Genomic DNA, 21,041 nt, shown 5'->3' with positions numbered 1-21,041 from the left:
ATTGTTATTGTTTCTCATTAGGCCTATATGTATTTTATATGTTGTTATCAGGGCGTCCTTGAAAAAGAGAGCTTGCTCTCAATGGGCTTCCCTGAATAAATAAAGGAAAAAGAAAGAGAAATATACAAATTGTTATACAGAAGAACTTGTCACCAGCATCCTTTTTACGTTCTTCCACTGGAGGCAGGGAAAAAAAAATGTTGACACTTGCTGAAACCACTTCGCTTTCATCAGCCGTGGAGGGTGAGCTGCGAGGCCATTTTAATATTCATAGATCCAGAATTCCCAATGAGCAAGAAAGAGTAAATTTTACTTTTATGTGGGAAAACCATGTTAAACAACATTAATCACAGCAGAGCAGAATATTTTTTACATACGGGTACCGGGGTACGTGTCTGGACTCTGGAGGGGTCTTTAAATGTGTGCAAAACTGCGACCTCTGGAGTCAGAATACAACTTGACAAGTCACCAATTTCGGTGTAACACGAGCCAATGAAAGTCGGTGATGGCAACGCGTCATCATCGAACTGGGAAGTAAAGGCCGCATGTCATATGTGTGTGTTAGTAGCCGGCGGCTGCAGCTAAACTTCTCTGTCACTGTCAGAAAACTGAATATTTTAAAGACATTTTAAGACAAAGTTACAGAACCTCACAAATCAAAGCAACAGAAATGCCCAAGAAAGCGAAAGAAGAGGCAGAACGGGACGGTGATCAAGCCGCCCCAGCAGCAGCAGGTAACGTCAAATAACGGCCACTATGTTAAAAGCTAGGAGAGCTAACTAGCTAATATAGCCGTCATCTGCTGGAATGATGACTAGCAATCTAGTGGTTGAGTTATCCACATAACAATGACTACCATTGAGAAACAAGCAGCCCAACAACGCAAATGTATAACGAAAAACCACAGTCTCGCGATTTGTCTCTTTAATTTGAAAGGGATGCAATGTCATTGTATTCACTTGTCTGGCACAATTTCGTGTGAACACAGTGAAATTAGTTTAATACAGTGGTTCTCAAAGTGGATTCCAGGGACTCTCTGGGTTCCTTTAGGGGGGTCTAAATTGACCCTCGCAAGTTTGTAACGGGTCCATTTGGTTCCATTTGTATACTGTCAGAGTTAAGGGGAGACTTTGAAATGTAAAAGTTTGAGAACCAATGGTTTAATAGTTTGTATCTTGTAGCTGTCTAGCTGTGAGTCATTTATGTTTATATTGGAGGCTCCAATATCACTGGCTCTAACTGCTCCAATTTGGAGCAGAGAGCCAGTGATATGTTTTTTAGAGTGACATAAAGCATAGGCATACGCAGGCCACTTTTGTGAGTTTGCTAACATTATCTATAAGGGAGGGTAAGTGCTATAGGCTGATCTTGAGACATTGACTATCATCTTTCTTCCCATGGTGAACCATCTTCTCCCCCATCTGTGAAGCTGTGAAGAAGGGAAAGAAAGATAAAAAGGGCAAAAAGAGCGTAAGTGCACTTACTCCACTCAATGTATACGTTGTTGACTGATTTAAATGTGATACATTTTTGTGACACTTTGCCTGTTCACTGTATGTAATCCAGTTTTTTGAGGAGCTTGCCACAGATGTCAAAGTTGAAAAGGCGGAGGAGGCACCTGTGAAGGACGCACAGGGAAAACAGGTAACCTTCACTTTTAATTGGTAGAATATGCTATAATATTGTGTATTTTCAACATGACTGTCTAATCTTTTACACCATAGGCTACTGAAAAAATACTATTGTGCCTTCTTAAGGTTATTGGGTGGTCATTGGGTGTAATGTCACAAAACAAATGTAATGGGACGTTAATAACACAGTCTCCCCAGCCAAATCCCCCTTTTGTCTAGCACAGTGATTCTCAACCTTTTTTATTTCAAGGACCACCAGTTTTATATGCAAATGTAGTGACAAGGCTGTGGGCTGATTTGATCTTTGAATATTTTAAGTGTTAATTTAAATCTGAGAATGTACAGATGGGCCTAAATATCAATAATTTAGCTGGGTCTCCCTAGAACCCCCTCAAGGACCTGTGGAGTCCCCACTGTTCTAACACCTGTTCCAGGTTTCTGTGAAGACGACAATTGTAGCTCAAGTGCACCCTGCCTTGTTAAGTTTGTTTTTAAAATTGTTGTTCTTCTCAGCCTCAAAAAAAGAAGAAAGACCGCCGGAAAGGGAGAGGTGGTGGGGGAGATGACGAGGAAGATGCAGACATTATGGAGAAGCTGAAAAAGCTGTCAGTGCAAGCCAGTGATGAAGATGACGAGGATTCTGGTAAACACACTGCAGAATTTTGTGCCCTTTAGAGATGTGACGGTGTCATTATTTTTACTTCTGGTTTTCCCTAGTGAGTTTCTCCGCATTTGATTAGAAATTGCATGTCAAGCTTTAGCAACACTATGGCGAACGTGAGGACTTGCAGATTCATTCAAAGTGCGTGTGTCAGTGGGGATAATCAGATGTCACTTTTAGCCAAATACCATTTTAAAAGGAGATTAAGATTTGGAACTTCTCGCTCAAAATGCATTGTCAAAAATGGTCCATGGTGTCTCTGGAATCAATGCACAGTATATCATTACAGGTTAGCACTGGAAAACATGAAACGGCTGACAAATGCAAAAAATACTGGAGACTGGCATTCAGGCCATTTAACCACATGAACCACATGAACGTCCCTATTGTGGGGTGAACATTCAGGGAAAATAGCAGATCTATAAGCTCACAACACGTAAAAAAAACTAGAGGATCTAGTATAGAACCCTTGGGGACCCTGATCAACTAAGTATATACGGTTTAAGTCGTCAATTTCTTTTGTAAAATTACAAACGTCAATGACGGCAAGCCTCTCCTTTTTCCCCCACAGCAATTGTCCCCAGTAAAGGTGGCAAGAACAATAAGGTTAGTTAAGAATATTTTTTTATGTGATTGTTTGAAGAGTTTTGCTCTGGTGTTCTGCATGGTAAGCATCTTTGTATCTTCTCAGGGTGGGAACATCTTCGCTGCTCTGGGTCAGAGTGATGAGGAAGGTTCTTTTGATGAAGATGATCGACCACCAAAAATGGTACTGTGCTTTTTTTTGTGTGTAGTTATACAGTGGAAATGTTTATTGAAGCATGTTCTACCTTGTTGTCTGTTGTCTTGTGCTAAAAATGTAAAATATTTGCAGCCATTGTCCGCCCCACTATTGGGGGCGACAGAACGTTTAGACATTGTTCAGGCCTGCTTTGTTTGACTGCAACAATGGTGCGAGTGCAGAAAAAGCAGTTGTTGAGTTTTGGTTTGCTTTTGTGTTGGCCTATTTGTAATGTCTTTTTACCTGACTTATTAACAGGTCGGTCAGGAGAATGTAATTAATTTTTCTTTTAGCTATACTATCCTTTGGCTATTGGTCTGTACTGTTCTGTTCTTTGCTCTGAGTGTAGATATTTGGAATTTGTAAAAATACACAAATGAACCAGCTCAGAAGGTCATTTTACTCTCAGATTGATGCTTTAAGTTTAAACATCTGTTCTTTGTAAGCTGAGCGGTTCTTTACTGAAAATACTGATTGGTATATCTCTGACTGTACGTGTCTGTGCGTCTTTGATACAGGAGGTTGAGAAGGTGTCTAAAGGCAAGAAAAAAGCTAAATCTAAGCCTATGAAGGTGCAGGTGGGTTCTGGACAAGGGTCTGTATCTGTACTATCCATCACCCTCCAATCCATCTTTGTTTATGTCCTGTTATACCTTACATTCCTCTTCCTCATTGTTTCCATGTAGTGGGACTTGATGGTGGAAGGCAACATTACACATCATCTTCATTTTTCACTGGCATCAATGTACCCTTTTGTATTTCTCATCTTCAGCCCCGATTGGATGGGATTAGCTTCCAGAACTTTCTCTCATGTATAATTACTAATACAGGCCATCTGTTGTCTCACAACTGTACCTATTTGGATGGGATTTGTATCTCGCCAGTATAACAGTGGGAGTGGCTAGTCTTTGATCATAGATCAGGCATCAGATGTCGGTCAAAAGCAATTTTGTGAAGAAAATGTCTTTAAATCACACAGGTTTCAATCTTGTTATCAAGTTATCATATCACTCATAAGTCCTGATGAAGGTCTGAACAGGCCGAAACGTTGACGAGCAACTTCACCAGTGTGCAGACTATTCTTGTTTTATGATACTATGTTTGTCTTGCACCTGGGCCACGGATGTGCGTGCACTACCTTTTTCAAAGTTATCAGAGTACCCCTGAGCTTGCTGAAACCGAGCTAGGGCGTAATAAACACAGACATGGCTGATCTGGAAATGGTTAATATCGTTGGGTATGTCTGTACACAAAATTACCTAACCTCCCCTGGACAAACTCATCCCATCCAAACAGGGATTTTGTTCATCACACTCCGCACCCTTCCTCGGCACAAGAACTCTTCAACTAACACCGTTGCAGCACTAACCCACTGTGGATGCAGTCTGTCTTGAGACTGGGGTGTTTGTCATCTTAGCAAAACAAACTGTTCACACTTACTTATTTTTACATTACATTATCAGTTTGCATCTGACGAAGATGAGGATGAAATGGAGAAGGAAGACGAAAAGAAAGTTGAGGATAAACCCAAGAAGACAGAACCCAAACCAGAACCCAAACCGGAACCCAAACCGTCCAAGGTCCAGACACAGCAGAAGGCAAGTTGAGAACAAGTCCGATGCAGGCACCAGTGATACGGACCACTTTGTACCGCTCAGTGGTCGATTTAACCACTTAGACCTATACTATATATATATACACACACACACACACATACATATATATATATATACACACACACACAGCTTGTAGATCTGCTGTTTTCTCCATCCAATTGTGACATAACTATGGCTCATGTGGTTAAAGGAAAGCCATCATGCTGTTGACAACATGTTTTGTTTGTTGATGATTTTCATAGTATTTTGTCCATTATGTGTTCCAACAATTCCTATTATGCATTTTGTGTTGAAGCACTGGCCTAACCACGCTCATATATTCTAATAGTTGCCATTGCATCCTTCTGATTCATATTATCTTATTTCAAGATCACTATTTTGTAGGGTTTTCCCTGAATGTATTCAGATATACTATTTACACAGTGAAACTGTATATAAACACAGTGAACAATGACAAAGTCATGGCCACCATGTTAACGGCAAAAAAAAACCCTGGAAGCAAGGCTTGTACTTTTTGGATTGTTTGCCAGGAGCATAAGTGGCAGACACTTGAGCACACTTTTGACATCATTTCAGACACAGAACACTGCTCAGTGTCATGGTTGCGAACAGAGAATTAGCACCAAAGCAAATGTGCTGTATAGCGGTAATGAAAATGTTTTTAATTTCATACATTTCCCATGTAGAAGGGAAAACCGGCTCCTCCTCCACGCAGCGAAGATGAGGAGGAGGAGGAGGAAGAGGAGAGTGATGGGGATGACACCATGATGGTATGTTTTCTCCTCGGAAGCTTGGTGCTGATCTTTGCATTTATTGGGGTCTGGTGTGTTTTTCTTTTCTTCACATTTTCCAATTTGTGTGGTTCAACCCATCAGTGTGCTGAAGACGTCATAGCAGAGCAGGCCAAGAAGGAGGATGATGACCCATTTGCAAACCTTAGCAAGAAGGAGAAAAAGAAGAAAAAGAAAATGGTAATTGGGGAGCGCTCTGGTTGATGACTGGATATGGCGTTGACCACGTAATTACAGCATTCTCGGTTCGATTCTAACTGGACACCTGAGTTGCACCTCTTTCCCTCTCTCTCTCTTCCCTCAGGTTCTTGTCTACACTATCCTATTTAGACTTCAAGATTCCTTCAGATTCGTTTTTAGGACTTAAAATATCTAGTTATATGGAATATTAGATCAATACAAGTCTTGCTCTTAAACAAGCAAGTTGTGGATGCATGCCGCACCTGGTTTTGTTGTACCCGTTGTACTCTTTATGCCCATATATGGAGATCTCTGTATCTGTCTGCCTTTGTCCCTTTTATACCCATATATGGAGATCCCTGATGTCATCAGTATATTACTATATACAGTATGCCTATATATATATATATATATATATATATATATATATATATATATATATATATATATATATATATATATATATATATATATATATATCTCTATCCATATATATATGGGCATATCTGTCGGATCAACGATGCAAGTTGGGAAAGCATGCCCCACCTGGTTATGCAATATCAGTTGTCAGAGTACCTGATGTGCCGTCTGTGCCCCTTTTATGCCCATATATGGAGATCTCTGCATCTGTCTGTGTTCCTGTTATGCCCATATATGGAGATACCTGATTCCATCAGTATATACCCATATATGGGCATATTGGTTGGATCAGCGGTTCTGGACAACTGGATGTCCATATATGCCTATATATGGGCATATCAGTGGTTCTGGACAACCGCCTATCTGAACAACTCGACGCTGGGGACAGCACTCCCTCCAGTCCTCGTCGCCGATGCGCACGCCGAGTTTGAAGTCGCTTAACCATATATGGGCATAGCGGTCGGAATGGCGGTTCTGGACAGACGGATCTCCATATATGCCTAAGTATGGGCATAGCGGTCAGATCAGCGGTTCTGGACATCCGCCTATCCGACCAACTCAACGCTGTGCACTCAACTCCCTCCGGTCATCGGTGATGTGAATGCTGAGTTTGAAATCGGTCAGTTGGACGGTTCTCGAGATACGTGAATAACAGACAGGCATGCGTACAAAGATTTTGTGCATTTATTGTAAGATGATCATAACGTAGCAGATGGCTTAAAGAAGTGTGACCTTGAGCTTGCTCACACTGCAAGAGCCGATGTGGTCCAGGCGTCAGGATAATCTTACACGGCCTAGGATTTGCCTCATGATCAATTTGGGGAACGTTTGGGGAAAGCCAAATTGGCCTGATTCAGGGAGGCTAAAATCCTACATTGAGGCGAGCTGTAGAACGTATCTGTTCTCCATTGCCTAAAGATGAATAAATTGTCTTCAAGCAACATTTTCTTGAGCTGTTTCATTGATAATGATTTGAACATTAGTTCTGTGGACACCAGATACAGAAACCACATTTGGCAGGATACATAATAAGTAAAGATCATGTTGATGTAAAAGGCCAAATATTCTGTACTGAAACCCTTCACTTATGTAAACCATGGCCATCATTAAATTACACATAGACCCTTTCCAGTGATGTCAAAAGCAATGCCTTATGAAAGCACTTGCTGTCTGTGTCTGATGGAACACTGCCCAGCTTATTATTTCAGTCTGCTTGCTATGGGTCTGACCATGTATTGTGAATAATTACAGATGGATTATGAGAAGCAGGTTGCCAGTATGCGTGCCCAGAATGCAATAGAAGGAGACTTCTCTGTGTCCCAGGCTGAGTTGTCCTCCAGACAGGCCATGCTGGAGAATGCCTCTGACATCAAGGTGAGCTGCCATCACAATAAAAACTACTTTTTAAACCACTATTTCTGCATCAAATACCCCACCAAAAATAGTAAAAACAAGAAACAAAAAAAATCCTGTTACAAATCAACTACAATCATAATGATTAAGTCCTTGCTGATCAGTAGTCGTCCTACTGTCAACACCAACTGTTGGCATTATGATAATGTCTTCCAAAACATAGCCAAAAACAATTGTGTGCTTCTGTGTATTTTTCGGTGAAATGCTGGCGTCAAACATGTTTCACTTTCATGTCATTTCACGGAGGAATACACGGTAGACATCGGGTATTTTTTGCCATACTATATAATTGATCTATCACATCAGAACAATTTATGTTGAAAATTGGCAAAGGTTCCTCTTTAAACTGTGTCTTCAAAGCTCTGATGTAACTCTTGACCCCCCCCCCCCCCCCCCCCCCAGCTGGAGAGGTTCAGCATATCAGCTCACGGAAAGGAACTCTTCATCAACGCTGACCTTCTGATCGTGGCGGGCAGACGATATGGCTTGGTTGGACCAAATGGGTAAATTCTCTCATTCAAGACACTGTCTAGAATTCCCTTTTATTAGAAGGATAAACTCCTTGAGCTGAACCATCTCATTTTCAAGGGGGTCCTTCACACAAATGTACAGAAAATACGCTACATAAAACAACAAGGGCTGACCCAAATAGTTTGAAGCTTTGTTTGATGGCACAGGATTAAAACTTTTTTTCAATATATATATATTTTTAAATATCTATTTTATTTTGAGCACCAGCTTTCGGCCCGCGTGCCTTACCTTGCGCCTCAAGTCAGAGCATGTGAGCAGAGCTGGATGATTTTTAACGTAGCGGTGAGCGGGTTTATAAAAAGGTAGGCACGCAACACTGCAACAGAAGTGCACAGCGCATGTCCCTGATCAAGATTTCATTCAAATTTCTCCGTAATCCACACAAGTATGCTTATACATACTTTGTAAGTTAAAGGGATATTTCACTTTCAAATAAAATAAACATTTAAAAAATATATTAAAAATAAATGAAAAAGTAATGGAAAAATCACGGCCCCCTCACGCATTAGAGTGTCCTACTAATGTGTGAGGGGGCCGTGATTTTGCCATAACTTTTTTCATTTTTTAAAAATATTTATTTTTAATGTTTATTTTATTTGAAAGTGAAATATCCCTTTAAGTTATCACCAGCCGATCAGAGGATACGATTTGAAACGAAAGTGACGGGTTTTGGCTGAACGAACCACACTCGTTTTGCGAGTCAATTAACCCACAGGATTTAATATTGTCCGTCTTATTAAAAAATACAATGCCTACATAAAGGAAACCTGGATGGCATCTTTTGCAACATAGTAGGCCTAGCTGTCCATCTAGGCTCATGGAGACGCATTTGTGCGAAAAGAGAGCGTGACAACAGCCCCCTGAAGTGTGGCATTACCCCCCCACTCCACTCTGCTCGCATGCTCTGCCTCAAGTGCAACGTCATACGTTTTATGACCGTATAAAACGCATTACCGGGGGGCTCATTATTAACCCCTCCCCCCCGGGCCCCGTCGTCGAAGCTTCGAATGTGGATCGTTTTAAGGCCCAGAAGCTTCGACTATTTATTTTTTATCGAAGGTCAGCCCTAAAAACAACACCACAACTTTAAATAAATATTTGACCTAATTATCAGTAACAAACGGCTCTGACCCTATTCTCTACTCTGTCTCTCTCTGTTCTATCAGCAAAGGAAAGACCACATTACTGATACACATTGCCAAAAGAGCACTAAGTATTCCCCCCAACATTGACGTGCTGCTGTGTGAACAAGGTAAGAATTAACTCTACTAGAATGAACTCTTCTCTCTCTCGTGTTTCATCCTCTGTTCACTGTCATCCTGTGTGTCTCCTCCTGTCAGAGGTGCAGGCGGACGACACCCCTGCCGTCCAGGCGGTGCTGAAAGCAGACACCCGTCGCTTGAAGCTCCTGGAAGAGGAGAGATCACTACAGGCCCTGCTGGAGAAGGGAGAGGACAGTGTGGCAGAGAGACTAGATAAGGTGAGACACATTGTCACGTTTATTTATTCCACGTTCCCGTGGTCATCAAAAACCTGGAAAGTAGTTTTTCAGGCCAGAGGAAATATATTGGAAAAACAATATATATGTTCAATGAGGTTTGGAAATTACAATGGAATAGAATGTCATGGGGGGGGGGGGGGGGGGGGTTTAATTATCAAAATAATACGTACATTATTGTACATATACTCCAGTGGCCATGGAGGTTTCACTGTATGTGTGCTTCAAAGCACATGCCTTATCAGGTGAAATTTAAATGTCCCCTGATTAGGAATGTCTTGGTAATAAATAACCTTTTCATTGTTTTTGTCTGCTTACAAGTTTTATTTTTCCTTATTGGGTCATTAGGGTTGATAGGGTGGATTGGACAGATGGGAACTTTTTTGACGGTATTAATTTACTATAAGTCCAACCATATTCACACAGCCGCAATTTTTGCTTTTATGTCACAAATGGGTGGCCACCCTGAATGTGACATAAGAGAGAAATGGTCACTTTGTGAATGAGGGAAATTGCAGAGGTGTGTGTTTTACTCTGTTCTATTTATCATCACAAGTTCTCTTTGAATCTGGACATGGCTCACTCTGTTGTCTTTTCCAGGTCTATGAGGAGCTGAGGGCCATTGGAGCTGCAGCCGCAGAGGCTAAAGCACGTCGAATCTTGGCTGGTCTCTCTTTCACTCCTGAGATGCAGAACAGAGCCACCAAGAAGTTCTCAGGAGGTTGGAGAATGAGAGTGTCCCTCGCCAGGTACGCTGTCTGTCATACACTGAAATGAAGTCTGTGGTAATGCTGTTAATCACTTATTATAAGCCCTATTTCATACTTCCTTTTTACAACTGTGTCACATAAGTAGCTAGACTGGCCATTCTACAACATTTTAGAAAGTTTTCGAAAAATGTTACGTTTCGAAAATATGTTTTGCCTATAGGGACACCAGGTTGAAATGGTTTAATAACTTGTGTTGTTGGCTTATATAACACAGTTCAGACACCTGTTTTCCTTCTCAGGGCTCTGTTCATGGAGCCCACACTCCTGATGCTGGATGAGCCCACCAACCACCTGGACCTGAACGCCGTCATCTGGCTTAACAAGTACAGTGCAGCTTTCTCATTTACTGTAGAGCTACATGATGCCAGTTTATAAAAGCGAATGCTAGAGGCAAGATAATGTTGCGTGCTTTTTTACGCTGTGGCTCTATAGGAGACAGAGCTGTCTAGAAGAGGGTCTGTCTGTGTTTCTATGTGTCTGGGGATAGTCTCGCAAACCACTGGACCAATCAGCACCACATTTCTTGTGCACCCTGTCAGTAGGCCAAGGAATTGTTTGTTTTTACCAATTTTGTATTATTTTCTTTTAGAAATATTGATCTTTCATTTTAAAATGTAAGTGCAAGACAATTGGACTGAAACCTTGCCCAAACATGGAGTCATATGTCATAGATTATGTCATACTGTTGATGAATTATATCATAGACTGGCCATGTGAAGTCTGAGTCTGTGAAGTTATTAAACCCCATCTTTTCGTCTTTTCAACCTCGGAATAGATCATCTGACTACTAATCTAAATTGATTAATTTAGACATTATTGTGGTTATCAAACAATGAATGCCCTAGATTCTGTCATTTAGCATTTTTTTGGAGACCCTTGAGACCATTAGTCCGCAGTTCGTAGGTGAATAAGGCAATAGTTGTTAATCTGATTTCCAAAACCTCTGTAAGCAAACTCTTTGCTTACAAAGAAACATTTAGTTTGTTTGGTTATGTGAATAAATGTAAAGAACACAATTTAGTTTGTTATGGCTATTGCATGTCTGAAAAGCCATAAGACATTACAGTATTTATAAGCAAGACCTGACTTTCGCATAAAAACCCGGATTATTGCCATAATCAGAGTAATGCTATGCATGTAAATGCTTCAATCAATTTATTTCCATAACCTCATGATTCACAGAGATGGTAATAGTGTGCTTGTAAATGCATTTATTGTTTTTTTTTATCCTCTACTCTATTTAAAGCTACCTTCAAGGCTGGAAGAAGACTCTCCTCATCGTTTCCCACGACCAGAGTTTCCTGGACGATGTTTGTACAGACATCATGCACTTGGACTACCAGAAACTGTTCTATTACAGGGGCAACTACCGTACGTACACATTTACAGCTTCACATACAAAACATGTCGCTGTGTCCTCATCTAAAGAATATGATACCCCTTAGACTCACATCATTGCTACATTCACCATATAGAAGACGTACAGAGGAATATGACTTAACTCAACCACATTAACCCTGTCATCCCTATTTTGGGCATATCATGGTATATGGCATTTCATAGTAGAGTTCTCAACGGGCCTGAAAATTAAGGTCCGGCCTTAACTGGGCCGGCCCGAACGGTTAACATAATGTTTGGCCCAAAAACCCGATTTTTTTTTTTTTCATGGAACCCCCCCGAGGCTCGGCCCGGCCCGACTAATTCGCATACATTTTTGGCCCGGCCTGGCCGGAAAATGTCGGTTCGGGTAGAATTTGAGAACTCTTATTTCATACCCAGACAATAATGGGATTCTCGAGAAATCAAAATTCAATGTATGAGCTTTAACAACAGAGAAAACCAGTGCTAACAAACCTACGCCTACTTGATAAAGTTTCTGAATTGTTTCCACCCAGTTTTAGCCCATTCACTGAATTTAGATTCAGACATAAGAGTAGGCGGAGATCTCTGATCTTCTGACAAAGCGAGACTAAATTAATTTCTTTCCTTTCCAAAAGTTACATTTAAGAAGATGTACGTGCAGAAACAGAAGGAGCTTCAGAAGCAGTATGACAAGCAGGAGAAGAAGCTGAAGGACCTGAAGGCTGGTGGCAAGTCGACCAAACAGGCTGTGAGTAGAGCTTTCTTCATTCACGCCTCATGTTACTAGGAGACTAGCCATATCCCGTGGACACACCCAGCTGGCTGTTGGTTGTCTCATATTTTCTTGTGGCTAGCACAAGCTAACCGTATTGGCTATCATAATGAACCAGTTGGACTGTCTGTAATGTTAACCAATGAGGGATGAGGAGAGAAGCGTGTGTCGTTTTCCTATCCGATCGTGGTAACTGCCCTTAGTCACTGCATATTGTGCTTAAGTGTCATTCCAAGAGAATAGCACTGGCCGGCTTTCCTCCGTGGTGGAAAATGGTGTTCGCGCTGGCACTGCCTGGGGGGGGAGGGGGGGATTTTACGATTCTGTCCCTATCGATACATAACTCGAACGATGCTGAGTCGGTTCTAGTGGACTTTGCAACGTTCGGCACGGTCACTCGCTCACCTGCGGCTCGCTCGGCGGTGCCTTTTGTTGAGACATAACCTTAATCCTTATAAAATAATTAGCGATTAGATAAATAAACTACGGCGGGTGAGGGATTCGATACCAAGGCGCTGGGATTGGAAGCCTAATGCTCAACGTTGCACGCCACGGAACCATTTGGTAATGCAAGAGTTTGGGAGTTATTTAAAGCGGTCCGCTCATGTGAGACACAGTTTTGCGTGCGTCACAGAAGGGGGCGTTGCCAAGTTTCTACGATCGGGTAGGAATTAGGAAAACGACACACGCAGGAGAGAAGTCCACAAGATGTTTTCAGACTAGTAGCATATTGGGTTTTTTCTCAACAAAATAACTACTGGACATTATAACTAGCTACCTGCTGACAAACAAGCCTTTTGTTATATCTGGTATCCAGGAAAACCCAAAACATAGCAAAATTCTAAATGGACCTACTTGCACGTACTTTAATCTTTTCCTGACAGTCATGGCAATTTCTCTCCCAAGATTTTAAGCACATGGAGTTGTCTGTTTTTATAGGCTTTTAACTAGTTTATAACAATGCAGGTAACGACTGATCTCCTCGCACAACCTTTCTTGAAACAGACTCATTAGGAATGCACATTCCTAATGAGATATTTGTGAGACACTTTGGTTGCAGTATAATTTTTATAAAAGACATTTTGAAGAAGTTTGAAAAGAATTTCGTGAATGGTCATTTCTTATCACCTAAAGTCAAAATTGAAATTGAAATGTCAGTTTTAGATTTTTAAAATAAAGTACAGTACACCTGAATAGTGAGCTACTTGGTTTGATACTCAAATCACTGATCTGTTTCTACAGAGAGGTGTTCTAATGAAACGCATCATCTCCACTGATGGGTCTCCACTGATTAGTTTTGATTGCTAGACAGACTATTCTCATGTGATCCCCCTCCTTCCCCAGTCACTATGTAAAACAACCCCATTGCTTTTACATTTTTTTTATAGGCTGCTAATTAGAATAAAAATACAAGCATAGACTGAGTCAATCATTGTTATGATAAATGCACTACATCGCAATGTGTGAACTTGTAGATCGGCTATATGACATGTCCATTTAGGGACGCCAGGTTGAAAGTGCTAACAGGTTATGTACCCCATTGATATGCAGCTATGTCCATTCGTGTTAATTTGCACTGCGCCACTCCCTTCTGATTCGTAGGGTTTCTCTTTCAAAGCACCAAGCCTGAGTGTGATAGTTTTTTGAGTGCAAGAAACTAGGATACCAGGTAAACAATGAACCTGGCATTGTCATTATCATATGAATGGAATAGAATGCATTTCATCATGTCCGAGCCATTAAAGAAAAGTAGGTAAAGCACTGATGTCATGTGGTCAGGTTTCACGTACTGAAACTGACATCATATGCATGGAATGAATATCATTATCATGGCTGAATATCCCACAACAATAGTACAAGGAACATGGACAGTAGTTACAACACTTGCGTTCAGGTGAATGAGGGAAGTGAATTGTCTTGTCAAGGTGCCATGTTGGTTCTCTCTCCCTCTCTCTTCTCTCTCTTAAATAATGATAATTGAAATGCTGTACATTGTTCTGTGCATATTCAATACAAGGAGAATTTTCGTTTGTATAACATAACTTTTCACTGAATGAAGAATCCAACGAAATAAAAAAATGGTTGAATTTAAGAAAATCGGAGGCCAACATACAAACTATATAAAAAAATCTGGGTAAAAACTCACACAGTGGCAAATAACAGATTTTGACGCTTCTAGTGTAGATACTGAGGATTTTGCTATATGGTTTGAAACGCTCACTGTTATTATTGTGAGAGTGAAACTGTCTCATACAGTCTGTGCAACACTCAACGCCATTTTGTTGTGTTATTTTGCCCTTAGGAGAAGCAGACAAAGGACGCACTCACCAGAAAACAGGCAAAAGGCAAAAAGAAAGGAGTTATGGAAGAGGAGAGCCAGGACAGCCAGGAGCTCCTGAAGAGACCCAAAGAATACACCGTCAAGTTCACCTTCCCTGATCCACCTCTGCTCTCTCCCCCCATCTTGGGACTACATTGTAAGCGCTTTCTGAAATCAGTTTTTCCTCCTTTGTGTCAATCAATCAATCAAATCAATCACATATGCATCAATACCTTTTTGTAAGACTTTGTGTGTGTGGGTATGCGCGCATACATCAACTCTGCTATGCTTATCCCTAATACAGGTGTTGACTTCGGCTATGAGGGACAAAAGCCCCTTTTTAAGAATGTGGACTTTGGAATTGACATGGAGTCCAGGAGTAAGTAAATCACTTTCATTTGAGCCATTAAAGCGCAATTTAGCCCATTTCTAAGGACATGAAAATCGGATAAAATAACTTTGAGATGTCCCATTTTTACATGTCCTCCTCACAATAGAATGATAGGTAAAATAGATAAAATATTGGCAAAGTTTCCCTTTAACCACATTAACACATTTTTTGTTATTTGTCATACAAGAACATTTCAGATGTGGCTTGTCTCACCCCTAACTTTTTATTCTCTGCCACATGATCCCATCCACAGTTTGCATAGTTGGACCCAATGGCGTTGGAAAAAGTACCCTATTACTGCTGCTCACTGGAAAACTTAACCCAGTAAGTGTAGAAATTCCTTGTTTTGCCTCGATGTACTTTTTTTTTGTCACTGGAAGTTTTATTCACTTTTTTGTTACATACATACAAACAGACCACATAAAAAAAGTCAAGAAAAACAAAAGAGAAAAAGAACAAAGCAAAAACAGTCTCAAGCGGTGTGTTAGTTTCTCCATGACATATATTTTCTCTGTTAGCTCTTCCCATTGACCCTGAGTTGGAGGTTCTACCTCACCCCATTTCCTCGTGATGGCTTTCTTCCCTGCTGCCAATAAAATGTTGTCCAAATATCTGTCCTCCGTTTGGATCTTCCCCTCCACTAAGTTACATAAATACAATACTTTACACTCCATTGGTACATCATATCCCAATATCTCTTGGATTGTTGATATGACATTTCCAAACACGCATCATGTGCATGGTCCACATTTGCCTCTCCACACTCTCTCCAACATTGTATCTGCTAAACTGTTTCCTCTTCATTTTTGGCGTTATAAAGAACCTGGTCAGATTTTTCCGAGAACTCCCTCCATATCCGTGAATTGGTGCATTTCGATGTACATTCTTGTGAGTAAACTGAACTCATATCATCTTTCAGGGCAAAGGTGAAATGAGGAAGAATCATCGGCTGGTGAGTTAAACCTTTCCTGATTTGAGAAAAAAATCCTAAAATACCCTTTAATATACTTGTAACTGAACATTTTCACTGACTCTGTTGTATGGCCAGGTAATGTTAGGTTGTGTACCATTATTTTAGGTGGTTTACCATTGATTTATCAGACTAGAGCAATGCCCGGTTCAGGGCATGGTCACCGTTCAGCACGTGTGCCAGTTGGGAGAGTGCTGATTCTGGAGAACCGCTCATCCGATCAACTTTACATTCGCTGCTGCTCTCACTTGACTCCTCAGAAATAGACCCACCAAGTGTTGTCGATTGAATGGACAGCCCGACATATGCAAAGACAGACACAGACATGTATAGATGGATGAAGATATTAAATATATATCCTATATTAAAATTCCCTAAGGGTAGACTTGCAAGGTGCACCGTTACTCCAATCCGCACCAAACTTGGCACAAACACTGTTCAGGGGTCTGGCATTCTGTGCTGCTTTATTTTATATCCCATGGGTCTGAAATAAAAAATATTATATATTGATATGAGGCCAAATATGTTACCTGTAGGTTTAATTCAGTGAAATACTGTATCTGTGATAGGCTGGTCTGCTTTTTGTTTTTCTAATATCTTATCTAGGCTTTTAATATATACGGTATACAATAGGTATCATTCCAAATTGAACAGAGGTATACCCACTGATTGGTAAATGTCTGTGTGCCCTACCCCTGTAGAAAGTGGGCTTCTTCAACCAGCAGTATGCAGACCAGTTGAACATGGATGAAGCACCCACTGAGTATCTTCAGAGGAACTTCAACCTGCCCTATCAGGACAGCAGGAAGTGCCTGGGTCGCTTTGGCCTGGAGAGCCACGCACACACCATTCAGATATCCAAACTCTCAGGTAAGAACAAAGGAAAGATGATTATGAATTTCACGCCTTTGAATTGGTGTTTGGCCATCTTGGTAACATCTCAATTTCTTCAACAGGAGGACAGAAGGCGCGCGTAGTATTTGCTGAGCTTGCTTGCCGCCAACCTGATGTACTGATCTTGGTAAGTGACTTATACGTCTTGGGGTGAAATATTTGATGAATCAACTAAATTAATTGCATTCGATTTTAGCAGTCAAATAACAGGCTTAGTAATGTATCATGTAAATATTTCTAATATGTACTATTTACAATATAACCATTTAAACCCTCTATTCTTAGTAAACTTGACCGGGGTCAACTTGTGATGACCATCATTTCAGATCTTGATTAATGTACCAAAAATGTCTTGATTAACTTACCTTCATTTTATGGTCTAAATGGATGAATTGAGTAAGTCATTAGTTGCAGCCCTAGAATGATTGACACATTTTCTTTCTTCATCTATCAGGATGAACCCACTAACAACCTGGATATTGAGTCGATTGATGCCTTATCAGAAGCCATCAATGAGTACAAAGGAGGTATGTACAGTTATTTAACAATAATATACACAATATGAACATGACAGTAAGGCTATATACTGAAATGATTTACTGCTTGGACGATAAGTAATTTTATGTCAATGGTCTCCACCTTTCTACAGCGGTTATCATTGTGAGTCACGATGCCAGGCTTATCACTGAGACTCGGTGTGTGATGTATGTGGTCGAGGACCAGGCGGTCAATCAGATTGATGGCGACTTTGAGGACTACAAGCGGGAGGTGTTGGAGGCGCTAGGAGAGAGCCTTGTCCACAAGGTCAAGGACAAGGAGTGACCTCAGAGAGAGGGCCTATATCAAAACCCAATGCAACCTGTCACACAAAAGCAAGGCCATGCATCGTCTCAGTGCTGGTGTTCTCCTGGACTATGTGCTTCCTACTTGCTATCTGGATGGGTAATGGCATGTACGGCTAAGCTACTGTGGAATGACTTTGTGTAATGGAATTGTGTAATGGAATTGAATGAGGAAACAAGTTAGTCACCATAAACCCTACTGAGAGGAAATCGCATACATTAACAGCGACTCTCCATATATATGTAGAAATAATGCTTGAATTAACATGGACTACCCATAACATCTGGATAAATGGTCTATGATCAAGTCCTGCAAAAGCCAAAACAATAAAAATAAAGAATTTTTCATCATATTGCTGTTTATTGTAAATTCCTTTGGAATACAGAACAGGTAAAGTATGTGGGAGAAACACCTGGAAAATCACTTTCACACTATTAAACTGGTACGGTGCCTAACTATACAGTAACATCAATATGAAGAATTGTTATTTTTTAAGATAAGCCTTGTACATCTTCTTTACTTTGACCAGTTCAGTCTCTTCTGGCTCGATGGTGCCATACCATTTATACCAGGGTTCACCAGAGTTAAGGCATGGGGGAGGTGGTGTGGACCCCACAGCATGGTGGTTATTGGAGTAGTCTTCTGTGAATTCCACATTGGGAATCTCAAAGGGCAGAAAGCCTGGAAGAGGAACATTAAAGGCTATCAATCGAGGTAGTAAAAATATAATGCAGCAGCCAACATACACCACTGTTAAGATACTGTATACTTATACCAAGATAATACAAAGACCTGAGCATGACAATAGACAGGCACTGTGTGTAATACGACATACCATGGTCTCGTGCTTTGTTAACCTCCACATTTAGTCTCTTCTGTTGTTGCATACACACACCTAGAGAAAGGAAGAGAAACAAAATGAATGAAATGTTTGATTGTTCTGCATCAATCCTTGCTCTCATAGCATCCTATATTTGTGCTAAAATTCATTTAAAAAGTTGCCGTACCTGTTTGAGTGGGGTCATACACCATCCCAGTGTATGGACTTATGAACTGCTCCAACAGCTTAACATTCTGTGGATGAGGAATATGTTTGGTTGGCCGACTATTTTAACGGAAGGAAAGCCATAAAGTGTACACAGACTCATTGCACTGTGATTTCCTCTTCATTTAACATTGACCTAATGCCCCATTTTCAAAAATAGTTTTGAGGGAATTTTGGAAATTACTTGGAACTTTTGCCGATAATGATATGCCAAAAATAGGGACCCCCTGGTTAAAAACAATTGTGACACCAAAAGAACATGGATTGCAATAATTGGGATATTAACAGACCTGATGGTGGAAGATGATGTTTGGATCCCTGCAAATTGGACATGCGTTCCCGCAGATTCTGCCTCCTCTCTAAACAAGATGACAGAAGAATTGACTAAAGTCATGTTCAGCCGATATAACACATACAATATATGTTGAATCAAAACAATGTATTCTTACAATGCACTTCTTGCGTGTCTTCTGTGGGGGGATACCTCCTTTGTGGTTTCTCCTATAGCCAGTCCACACCGGACTGGTTCCATAGCGCTCAATGTATTCTGCGTAACAGAATGGGGGTCATTAGTAAGGCAACAAGATAATTGATTTAAGAAACTTGATCTGTGACATGCGCATACATGAATGTGCAGTGAAATGGTGGGGAATGGTGTTGAAGACTCAAGATCTCCATATATGGGCAAAAAAGGACACAGGCAGATACAGAGATCTCCATATATGGTGGGCATATATATATACTGATGACATCAGGGATCTCTATATATGGGCATGAAAGGGACAAGGACTGACAGATAGAGATCCCCATATAAAGGCATAAAGGGGACACAGGCAAATACAGATATTCATATATGGGCATGAAAGGGACAAGGACAGACAGATACAGAGATCTCCATATATGAGCATAAAAGGAACACAGAAACATGTGGGTTTATTCTTTTCCTTGCCTATACCTTCGCTCTCCAGGTAGTCCCAGGGTCTGTCTTTGTAGCGGACCACAACCTCAGCATCTCCATCCTCCTTGGCTGGTGCTGCTGCTGTACACAGTGAGTGGCTTGGCAGCACAAATGGAGCTCCAGTCCTGGTCCATAATAACCTGACGGGTAGCTTCTGTAGACGGGACTGACAGGAAAGACATCAAGTCAATAAAACTTGATTTACCTGAGTTTCTTTGTGCTACGGTAATAAGCATTTGTTATTTTCATCAAAAGCTTTCCCCACAATAACAGAAACGACATTAGGGACTCCGGTTACCCATATGGGGTTTAAGTGGTTAAACACATTCATTCATCATTGTATTTGTTTATGTTTAGAATAACCTACGTTGGGATTGCTGAATAAATGGAATAGCATACATGTTGTTTTTGTGTTCTAATCTTGTACAAATATAAAGTCACTAGCACAAAATAAAACACACGAACAAAAGCAGAAGACAAGTTTAAGTAACAAAACGGATGATCTCGATACCTCGTTATGCTGAACCGAGTGTAAAATCTGAGGAGATATTCGAGATAAAATCCTCCCGATGCATCGTATGGACGCCGCCATGTTTTCTGAAAATTTCTGTGACGTGAGTGAGGGGTTGAAGGTGAAACCCGAAACATAAATACTTCGTCGTTCTATGGTGTGTCGTAACATTGCGTCACCAAGAGGCTATCGGTGTCCCTAAAATAATAATATATATTTTTTGAATAAAGTGTCCTTAAAATAGCAGATCTACAAGCTCACAACGCGTCTCATCGCGACGTGTTAGTGATCTGTAGGCCTGCTATTTCCCCCGCATGATACTGTGTTTGATTGATTGAATACTTAGCAGTGTGCAAAAAAAAACACAGGAAAGTACAGTTCAATACAAGGTCTGCCAAGAGGATTTTAAAGCCAAGAGAGCCTTCCATTGGGGTCCTTTGTACTCATTTCATTGAAACAAACAAATTGTACCATTAGTATAAAAGCGTTGCAAATAAATAAATATACGGTTTCTGTTTTGACTAACTCATATTAATGGCATGGTTATTGCAAATTATGTTTGGTTGAATTGGTTCGCATTTTCTTATACAAGTTGAAATCACGTTATGGTGTAATTGTATTGTTTTTATTTCTGTGTACCTGTCTTTCCATGTTTCGTGTTTGTTTGTTTTTAGAATGTTTTA

General features: G+C 40.6%; 2 protein-coding genes across 2 annotated transcripts; one reads left to right on the top strand and one right to left on the bottom strand.

The window, feature by feature from the left end:
* Positions 1-522: 522 nt before the first annotated feature.
* On the top strand, positions 523-18,196 carry abcf1 (ATP-binding cassette, sub-family F (GCN20), member 1). Its single transcript, XM_080442978.1, has 26 exons — positions 523-734; positions 1,430-1,470; positions 1,567-1,644; positions 2,145-2,274; positions 2,864-2,898; positions 2,984-3,061; positions 3,592-3,651; positions 4,537-4,671; positions 5,376-5,459; positions 5,565-5,660; positions 7,332-7,454; positions 7,896-7,996; positions 9,191-9,276; positions 9,365-9,504; positions 10,123-10,271; positions 10,532-10,615; positions 11,539-11,663; positions 12,290-12,402; positions 14,729-14,903; positions 15,051-15,125; positions 15,391-15,461; positions 16,057-16,089; positions 16,809-16,977; positions 17,064-17,128; positions 17,456-17,528; positions 17,651-18,196. The coding sequence occupies exons 1-26, from the start codon at positions 671-673 to the stop codon at positions 17,821-17,823; spliced, it is 2,556 nt and encodes an 851-aa protein (XP_080299104.1). The 5' UTR covers positions 523-670; the 3' UTR covers positions 17,824-18,196.
* mrps18b (mitochondrial ribosomal protein S18B) lies at positions 18,191-20,470 on the bottom strand. The gene is made up of 7 exons (XM_080442979.1): positions 20,359-20,470; positions 19,845-20,013; positions 19,339-19,436; positions 19,180-19,248; positions 18,852-18,918; positions 18,680-18,739; positions 18,191-18,525 (listed from the first exon to the last, which is right to left on the bottom strand). Exons 1-7 carry the CDS (start codon positions 20,437-20,439, stop codon positions 18,329-18,331), a joined length of 741 nt encoding a protein of 246 aa, XP_080299105.1. The 5' UTR covers positions 20,440-20,470; the 3' UTR covers positions 18,191-18,328.
* Positions 20,471-21,041: the final 571 nt, after the last annotated feature.

This window comes from Gymnoscopelus braueri (genome assembly GCF_963280865.1).
Source record: "Gymnoscopelus braueri genome assembly, chromosome: 11".
Classification (NCBI taxonomy): Eukaryota; Metazoa; Chordata; class Actinopteri; order Myctophiformes; family Myctophidae; genus Gymnoscopelus; species Gymnoscopelus braueri.
The sequence above is the reverse complement of the archived record's forward strand: the minus strand, read 5'-3'. Positions and strand labels throughout refer to the sequence as shown.